This window comes from Mizuhopecten yessoensis, unplaced genomic scaffold (assembly GCF_002113885.1).
Source record: "Mizuhopecten yessoensis strain PY_sf001 unplaced genomic scaffold, ASM211388v2 scaffold9133, whole genome shotgun sequence".
NCBI classification, from domain to species: domain Eukaryota; kingdom Metazoa; phylum Mollusca; class Bivalvia; order Pectinida; family Pectinidae; genus Mizuhopecten; species Mizuhopecten yessoensis.
In genome coordinates, this window is record NW_018407895.1 from 985,949 (window position 1) to 996,706 (window position 10,758).

The window sequence follows — 10,758 nt, forward strand, 5'->3', positions numbered from 1 at the left end:
AGGACATGTATAGGAATGTAGAACGAGGACATGTATAGGAATGTAGAACGAGGACATGTATAGGAATGTAGAACGAGGACATGTATAGGGATGTAGAACAAGGACATGTATAGGGATGTAGAACAAGGACATGTATAGGGATGCCATATTGGATTTCTGATCGACCCGAAAATTAACAACATTTTTTCAGGACCATGAGTCGATCATTCCTACAAAGTTTCAGTTCAATCCGCCTTGCAGAACTTGACTTTAAGTTTGAAATAGTTTTTCAAAATGGCGACCGTGGCGGCCATATTGGATTTTTAATCGACCCGAAAATTAACAACACTTTTTCAGGACCATGAGTTGATCATTCCTACAAACTTTCAGTTCAATTGGTCTAGCAGGACTTGACTTTAAGTTTGAAATAGTTTTTCAAAATGGCGACTGTGGCGGCCACATTGGATTTCTGATCGACCCGAAAAATAACAACACTTTTTCAGGACCATGAGTTGATCATTCCTACAAACTTTCAGTTCAATTGGTCTAGCAGGACTTGACTTTAAGTTTGAAATAGTTTTTCAAAATGGCGGCCGCGGCGGCCATATTGGATTTCTGATCGACCCGGAAAATAACAACACTTGATCAGGGAGATGTCAGTAACCTTCCCATGAATTATTAATGAAATCCCTTTGCCAGAATTTCAGCTTAAGCTGAAAATGTAAAATGTTAACGGACGAAGACAGATGACAGACGACGACGGACGAAGACAGATAGCACTAGGTCACTTGAGCTAAAGCTCAGGTGACCTAGAAACCTTTCTGGAACATTTGCTCACGTACACTTCATCATTGGAAAACCAATATGGCCGCCATTTAGAAGTTATTTCTCATTATTGGCCTATTTTTGTCTAAATTTGCAATTTGGTAGGGGATTATCATATGGAATGCGACACACTGCCTTGTCTACCTACATATATCCCTATTCCTTTGAGCTTTCTTCGGCAGGCCCGGACAAACAGAGAAAGGCGGGAGACAAGATTCTGAATTTTGTTTCGGGAGCATACAAATCTTAATTAACATTAATTGATTAATGACTAATTTGAAAGATTTAATGCGTTGCTACCATTGAGGTAGTTACACCTTATCAGAGACAGGGAAATGACATCAGCACCTTCCAATCAGGAGTCGGTGAAAAGGAATCAGTCAACAAAGTAGCAATACTCAATATTGTTTATTATTATCATATTGAATATATAAATGGCACATTTGATGATGTGTTTATAGTCAATATGTGAAATTATGATTTATATATTTATATATATCTATATTAATAATAACTGATTTTATTAAATAACACACATCTCTTGGTAGTTAAAAAACAAGGAATATAATATAATTCTGTACATACAGAGCAACTACACTAACAACAATAAGGCATCTGTTTGTAGTGAACTGAAAACACACATGTGAAACTGTATAAAGTATTGATACACAAAATTTAAAATGTAAATATGTGATACATATAAATGTAATGGCGACAAACAGGGACTCACCAACAAGGTTTTAAGGAAGAGACCTGTAAACGGACGGATATAAATCTAACATCAACTGCCATCTTATACAGTAGAAAGTAATAAAGGCAATCACAGTAGAAATAAACATGTGATCCTCACCCAGGGTTTAAAGTACCGAGGATCCTCACCCAGGGTTTATAGTGCCGAGGATCCTCACCCAGGGTTTATAGTGCTGAGGATCCTCACCTAGGGTTTATAGTTCTGAGGATCCTCACCTAGGGTTTATAGTGCTGAGGATCCTCACCCAGGGTAATTGTGGTGCTGAGGTACAATATGTAATGTACAGTTTTACCTGTCATTTGTGGCCGTCAAAGGTGCACAAATTCAATGAAATGAGAATATGTTTTTAGGAGTAAGAATCTTTTGGCCAAATCGGGTGCTTTCCCTAGGCCCCAGATTAATTACAATCTAAATATAACCCTTCCAATACCTTCAGATAATAATTACAATCTAAATATAACCCTTCCAATACCTTCAGATAATTACAATCTAAATATAACCCTTCCGATACCTTCAGATAATAATTACAATCTAAATATCACCCTTCATATACCTTCAGATAATTACAATCTAAATACAACCCTTCCCATACCTTCAGATAATAATTACAATCTAAATATAACCCTTCATATACCTTCAGATAATTACAATCTAAATATAACCCTTCCCATACCTTCAGATAACTACAATCGAAATATAACCCTTCCAATACCTTCAGATAATTACAATCTAAATATAACCCTTCCAATACCTTTGGATAATAATTACAATCTAAATATAACCCTTCCCAAACCTTCAGATAATTACAATCTAAATATAACCCTTCCCATACCTTCAGATAACTACAATCGAAATATAACCCTTCCCATACCTTCAGATAATAATTACAATTTACACTGACCCCTTTTAATCTTCTTCTTCAAATATAAATAAGTTAAATCATAAGCCTTTGTTTAAAACAGTAAAGATGTACTATATCATGTCAATACTATAGGTGGGAGAGTTTTTGGGCAATCTGGAGTATAAGAGCTAGCAGTACAAAATACTAGAACAGTATATTGTACATACAAATACATACTAGAGCAATATCTACCAGTAATAGAGCAATATCTACCAGTACAAATACATACTATACCAATATCTACCAGTACAAATACGTACTAGACCAATATCTACCAGTAATAGAGCAATATCTACCAGTAATAGAGCAATATGTACCAGTAATAGAGCAATATCTACCAGTAATAGAGCAATATCTACCAGTATAAATACATACTAGAGCAATATCTACCGGTATAAATACATACTAGAGCAATATCTACCGGTAATAGAGCAATATGTACCAGTAATAGAGCAATATCTACCAGTATAAATACATACTAAAGCAATATCTACCAGTATAAATACATACTAGAGCAATATCTACCTGTATAAATACATACTAGAGCAATATCTACCAGTATAAATACATACTAGAGCAGTTCATACCAGTATAAATACATACTAGAGCAATATGTACCAGTACAAATACATACTAGAGCAATATCTACCAGTACAAATACATACTAGAGCAATATGTACCAGTATAAATACATACTAGATCAATATCTACCAGTACAAATACATACTAGAGCAGTTCATACCAGTACAAATACATACTAGATCAACATCTACCAGTATAAATACATACTAGAGCAATATCTACCAGTACAAGTTCTATGGCAATAAGTATTTTGTACAACTGGTTACAGGTACAAAAACATGGAATGATACATCTTAACATGTGATTAATGCAATATTGGGTGACATGTGCAGCTAACAATCTCTCATCTTCCTATTTTCTCACCCTGAGACATTCTCATCTTTCTATTTTCTCACCCCGAGACATTCTCATCTTCCTATTTTCTCACTCTGAGACATTCTCATCTTCTGACCTTCTCACCCTGAGACATTCTCATCTTCTGACCTTCTCACCCTGAGACATTCTCATCTTCTGACCTTCTCACCCTGAGACATTCTCATCTTCTGACCTTCTCACCCTGAGACATTCTCATCTTCTGACCTTCTCACCCTGAGACATTCTCATCTTCTGACCTTCTCACCCTGAGACATTCTCATCTTCTGACCTTCTCACCCTGAGACATTCTCATCTTCTCACCCTGAGACATTCTCATCTTCTCACCTTCTCACCCTGACCTTCTCTCATCCCTTTACATCCTCTCGCCCTCCTACCTTATTCTAGCTCCTGTCATTAGGGCTCAGAATTAAACACTGACCAGCACTTATTAACATATATTCATCTTTGGCAAAAATACAAATGTGCGTGATTGACCGTCCACCCAATGTAAAGTAGGACACTATGTCCCAATGTGGGAGAGTATCCTGTGAATCACAACCGTTACTAACATGTGATTGTCTACAGCCACATACATCAACATCAATTATTGCGATTATCAGAAAATAAAATAAAATCCTAATTATAGGGTATGTATTCTTATCACCACAGCCAGGGTGGACGTCTATTGGCGCTATCTCTTAGCTTTATATGCTGCTGTTACATGAATACATAAATAAATGTTGTTTATAGAAGAATTGTACCTATATTATAATATTCATTTTTTCAAAGAGTCGTAATCTTATAAGAATATTGAGATTTCATTAATTAACATTTTCCATCAAAGTAATCTTTCTATATTTATCAGTTAGATTTCTGTACATGTATATATATGGAATGTTTCTGCGACAATTAAGTTAACATAAGACAAGAGATATAGTTACACATGTTATTTATACTTTAATCCCATCTTCTCATACAATATATAGAACTAAGCTTTTCATTAAAAAACAATGATAACCAAGACGAGGTAGAAGAAAATGTGAGACAAAATGTTGTGGAGGGAATTTTACTTTTATAAAAATGTAAAAGAAAGGGAACATGAAATAAATAATTTAATACTGTGCCAGTAACTAGGAGTATGTTTTTCAGAATCTACTTATATAAATGTGTTGGACAGCACAGACATTTACTGTCACTGTACTGTGTTGGACAGCACAGACAGACACTGTCACTGTACTGTGTCGGACAGCACAGACAGACACTGTCACTGTACTGTGTCAGACAGCACAGACAGACACTGTCACTGTACTGTGTCGGACAGCACAGACAGACACTGTCACTGTACTGGGTCAGACAGCACAGACAGACACTGTCACTATACTGTGTTGGACAGCACAGACAGACACTGCCACTGTACTGTGTCGGACAGCACAGACAGACACGGTCACTGTACTGTGTCGGACAGTACAGACAGACACTGCCACTGTACTGTGTCGGACAGCACAGACAGATACGTACTGTGTCGGACAGCACAGACAGATACGTACTGTGTCAGACGGCACAGACAGACACTGCCACTGTGCTGTGTCGGACAGCACAGACAGACACTGCCACTGTACTGTGTCAGACAGCACAGACAGATACTGCCACTGTGCTGTGTCGGACAGCACAGACAGATACTGCCACTGTGCTGTGTCGGATAGCACAGACAGATACGTACTGTGTCGGACAGCACAGACAGATAGGTACTGTGTCGGACAGCACAGACAGATACTTACTGTGTCGGACAGCACAGACAGATACTGTCACTGTACCGTCTTCTAATCTACAAGTTTAAGGTGCACACTCAACCCCTAAATTTATAATGCAACCAATCCAATGAAAAAAATCACAATCATTCTCTTTTAGCCTCTCATGTGAGAGACAAAAAGTCTGCTCATTGTAGCGTATATCTTATAATCTATGGTAACCAAAGGCTGTTAAACAAATGTATATAATTATCTATTCATGGTAATATTAAACTTGAAAAAGAATATCTGATTGACCATCACACATGGGCATAAATATTGGATTCTCAGCCAATGGCCAGCTATGTATGCTTTCTCTCTATAGCCAATACAAGTAGGTTATAGTAAATAATCACTGCTTGTAATCAAATTTTGCAAAGTTAAGTCTTCATGGAAAAAAAAAAATTCAACAATCATTTGACTTAATGTATGTGACAGTTTCTAAAGTCACCAGGTATGATACTGGAAGAATGACTTTTCAAAACTCTTCGAAATATTGTTAAAATAAATGATGACCACCTGCTGATAAAAAGTTTGCTTTATACATTAAATCTGAAGCCTGGCCTTGTATATCAGACATACATTACTGTCCCATTAGTAGTGTTAGTAACTCGCAGATCATCACAAACTTCTAATACACTGAATAGAAACACTTTTTGTTGTCTATGTCATGAAGTCTTTAATAAAGTCACTTTTATTGCAAAATATATAATCATGGGATTGTTCCAGTTGTGAAACCCCAATACCGTATTTCAAAAGTGTAAACGATTCAGTTATATTTTTTTCTGAATTCTTCTTCAAGTACTTTTGTTATTATTACTTTTTTCATATTGAAAAGGAAATAGTATTAAACTTCACAAAATAGTTTTTGTAAATATTCATCATTTCCACATTTATAATGAGATAAATATTTTCTATAGGTTTTGGATTAAATATAAATATATAAACAATGCAACATTTCTTTTCCAATACAAGGAACAAAATAATCTCGAGCCGTATTGACTTAAACAAGACTTGTTTTTGATTTAAATATGAGTATGTGTGTATGACTATTTAGAGACATTTAAATATTTTCTCACAGGTTTACAGTAATATTATACTGGAGTACGAGGCAGGTAGCATCCTCACAAATATTGGTGTGAAACATGACATAGCAATTGATAAATGCAAGTCTGATAAAATGATCAGATCAATCTTTTGTTTCCTGCTACTCAACCTTCACACTAATCTCGTGTTCCACGTAAATCTATATGGAGCCGACCCTGTCATACTAATCTCGTGTTCCACGTAAATCCATATGGTGCCGACCCTGTCAAACTAATCTCGTGTTCCACGTAAATCTATATGGTGCCGACCCTGTCATACTAATCTCGTGTTCCACGTAAATCTATATGGAGCTGATCCTGTCATACTAATCTCGTGTTCCACGTAAATCTATATGGTGCCGACTCTGTCATACTAATCTCGTGTTCCACGTAAATCTATGTGGAGCTGATCCTGTCATACTAATCTCGTGTTCCACGTAAATCTATATGGTGCCGACCCTGCTTGCCTCCCTTGAGAGATTTGAGCTCTGTAGGTTCCCGGGGTGTGTAGTGAAAAATGTCCGATGAGTCGTCTCCTAGGACGGACTGGGGGCGAGACATCCAGCCTGTGCGGAGATCTGTTCCAGCGGTGTTCACAAGACGTGTGTCGGAGTCTGACTTGCCATGGGAATGGTGTCCATGCCAAATGGGGTCCATGGTCCCGCCTGTACTACTTCCTGGGGCCATACTGCCAAGGTGGGGAGGGGGCTTCTGTAGGGGCTGCAGTCTTGTTCCCTACAGCATAATTAATGATCAGTTATCATTTGTAGTATTAACGCTTGGCTAAAATGGTTACTGTCCAATATATCAAACACAATTGCACATCATCTAAATACTTCCAATGTGCCCATGTTTGAGTGTTTTGAATAGTTTTCATTAAACTCCTTTCAATGCATAAATGATTGTTCACCTGTCACAAAATTATTGATCTTGCAATATGTAATATAAAAATACAAATTATCGTTCTTTAATATATCTGTATGTACTTTCTTAAAAGTATTAAGGAACTCAAGAAAAAAAGGCATGAACAAGTAAGTATGAGAGGGATTTAATTGACTAGCGTAGCTGTACCTTATCCACTGGTGTGGGTGTTTGTTTGCGGAAAGAGAGTGATTTAATTAGACAAAGTAGCTATACCTTATCCACTGGTATGGGTGTTTGTTTGCGGACAGAGAGTGATTTGATTGGCTAAAGTAACTGTACCTTATCCACTGGTGTGGGTGTTTGTTTGCGGACAGAGAGTGATTTGATTGGCTAAAGTAGCTATACCTTATCCACTGGTGTGCGTGTTTATTTGTGGATATACAGTGATTTGATTGGCTAAAGTAGCTGTACCTTATCCACTGGTGTGCATGTTTGTTTGCAGACAGAGAGTGATTTGATTGGCTAACGCAGCTATACCTTATCCACTGGTGTGCGTGTTTATTTGTGGACAGAGAGTGATTTGATTGGCTAAAGTAGCTGTACCTTATCCACTGGTGTGGGTGTTTGTTTGCAGACAGAGAGTGATTTGATTGGCTAAAGTAACTGTACCTTATCCACTGGTGTGCGTGTTTGTTTGCGGACAGAGAGTGATTTGATTGGCTAAAGTAGCTGTACCTTATCCACTGGTGTGCATGTTTGTTTGAGGACAGAGAGTGATTTGATTGGCTTAAATAGCTGTACCTATCCCCTAGTGTGCGTGTTTGTTTGCGGACAGAGAGTGATTTGATTGGCTAAAGTAGCTGTACCTTATCCACTGGTGTGAGTGTTTGTTTGTGGACAGAGAGTGATTTGATTTGCTAAAGTAACTGTACCTTATCCACTGGTGTGCGTGTTTGTTTGCGGACAGAGAGTGATTTGATTGGCTAAAGTAGCTATACCTTATCCACTGGTGTGCGTGTTTGTTTGCGGCCCGAGAGTGATTTGATTGGCTAAAGTAGCTGTTCCTTATCCACTGGTGTGCGTGTTTGTTTGCGTACAGAGAGTGATTTGATTGGCTAAAGTAGCTTTACCTTATCCACTGGTGTGCGTGTTTGTTTGCGTACAGAGAGTGATTTGATTGGCTAAAGTAGCTGTACCTTATCCACTGGTGTGTGTGTTTGTTTGCGGACAGAGAGTGATTTGATTGGCTAAAGTAGCTTTACATTATCCACTGGCCTGGTGTGCGTGTTTGTTTGCAGACAGAGAGTGATTTGATTGGCTAAAGAAGCTGTACCTTATCCACTGGTGTGCTTGTTTGTTTGCGGACAGAGAGTGATTTGATTGGCTGAAGTAGCTTTACATTATCCACTGGCCTGGTGTGCATGTTTGTTTGCAGACAGAGAGTGATTTGATTGGCTAAAGAAGCTGTACCTTATCCACTGGTGTGCGTGTTTGTTTGCGGACAGAGAGTGTTTTGATTGGCTAAAGTAGCTATACCTTATCCACTGGTGTGCGTGTTTGTTTGCGGACAGAGAGTGATTTGATTGGCTCAAGTAGCTATACCTTATCCACTGGTGTGCGTGTTTGTTTGCAGACAGGGAGTGATTTGATTGGCTTAAGTAGCTGTACCTTATCCACTGGTGTGCATGTCTGTTTGTGGACAGAGAGTGATTTGATTGGCTCAAGTAGCTATACCTTATCCACTGGTGTGCGTGTTTGTTTGCAGACAGAGAGTGATTTGATTGGCTTAATTAGATGTACCTTATCAACTGGTGTGCGTGTTTGTTTGCGGAGGGAGGCGGCTGCCTTGGCGTACTGATGACGACTGCTGTACAGACCGACTTTAGCCGAGTACTCCCAGTTTTGTAACGGTTCCCGTGCTGAGATCTGACCTTCGTCTGCATCCTCATCATAGTCAAGGTGACTTGCCCTGGACTGATTCAGGTGAAGACCTGTTGTAGGGGTCATTCTTCCAGCATTCTCATTGGCTAGTATCTGTCAGGTGATATTAAGTTGAAATATATTCTATCAATCTTACATGTTGTTTTGGCTGTTTCACTTTAAATGATAGTGTTTTAGATTTTTGATTGATAGTGATCTGCCTCTTACTTAAGGTTCCTTTAGAGGCTGTGATACGAAATATAGATATACATCTTTCTGACTTGTCTTTTCATAGGTTACTCTAAAGTTGTACAAAAGGTGGTAGATAGATAAGTTTTGATCAAAGCTGTGATCGATGCATTACCGCACACCTTACCAAACATATTCCTGAGGAAGACAGACTGAAGTAAATCATGGTTACTTCACAAACTATATGTTTCATCATTTTATTTGTGAATACTAGAGCTCATGAATGACAGGATGCTATTTCAATGCTGCTAGCAGCTATTTACGGAATTGATATTCGCAAAAGAAAGAGTATCTAGTGCTTGAGTCTCCGCGTGACCTGAAGTGAAAATCAAGTAATTTACAGGATCACACTTACCTGCAGGAACTTCTTCTTTTTCTTCTTGCGAGTCGCTTGTGCCTGCCAGTCTTGGTTACTATCAGCTGTTCTCCTGTAGGTCAGTAAAATCATTGATCAACCTCCATAAATTTAAGGACGTTCCATTCAGTTATTTAAGAAATGTTAATAATAGAAGGAACGCTTACAGTTTTATCCCCAAAACTCTTAATTTTTAGGGTAACTCTAGAATAAATTGTTAACCTGAATTTGTATATCCCTTGACATATACAATACTGAGTTTGTATATCCCTTGACATAAACAATATTGAGTTTGTATATCCCTTGACATAAACAATATTGAGTTTTAAATCCCTCGACATACACAATACTGAGTTTGTATATCCCTCAACATACACAATACTGAGTTTGTATATCCCTCGACATAAACAATATTGGGTTTGTATATCCCTTGACATAAACAATATTGAGTTTGTATATCCCTTGACGTAAACAATATTGAGTTTGTATATCCCTTGATATAAACAATATTGAGTTTGTATATCCCTCGACATACACAATACTAAGTTTGTATATCCCTCGACATATACAATACTAAGCTTGTATATCCCTCGACATACACAATACTGAGTTTGTATGTCCCTCAACATACACAATACTGAGTTTGTATATCCCTGGACATACACAATACTAAGTTTGTATATCCCTCAACATACACAATACTGAGTTTGTAGATCCCTCGACATACACAATACTAAGTTTGTATATCCCTCGACATCTACAATACTAAGTTTGTATATCCCTCGACATACACAATACTGATTTTGTATATCCCTCGACATAAACAATATTGAGTTTGTATATCCCTTGACATAAACAATATTGAGTTTGTATATCCCTTGACATAAACAATATTTAGTTTTAAATCCCTCGACATACACAATACTGAGTTTGTATATCCCTCATCATACACATTACTGAGTTTGTATATCCCTCAACATACACAATACGTACCGAGCTTGTATATCCCTCAACATACACAATACTGAGTTTGTATATCCCTCGACATAAACAATATTAAGTTTGTATATCCCTCGACATATACAATACTAAGTTTGTATATCCCT

The 10,758-nt window shown here is 37.6% G+C and overlaps 1 protein-coding gene across 5 annotated transcripts in view; it reads right to left on the reverse strand.

Annotated features, from left to right (window-relative positions):
- Positions 1 to 3,030: 3,030 nt before the first annotated feature.
- LOC110457405 (cyclin-dependent kinase-like 5) overlaps positions 3,031 to 10,758 on the reverse strand; it is a 79,058-nt gene continuing 71,330 nt past the window's right edge. For all 5 annotated transcript variants that reach the window (XM_021508663.1, XM_021508665.1, XM_021508664.1 and 2 more), the window contains 3 exons: positions 9,653 to 9,725; positions 8,929 to 9,162; positions 3,031 to 6,999 (listed from right to left, as the gene is read on the reverse strand). In XM_021508663.1, the coding sequence (XP_021364338.1) occupies positions 6,685 to 6,999; positions 8,929 to 9,162; positions 9,653 to 9,725 (622 nt within the window). In that variant the 3' untranslated portion in view covers positions 3,031 to 6,684. The remainder of the gene's footprint in view (positions 7,000 to 8,928; positions 9,163 to 9,652; positions 9,726 to 10,758) is intronic.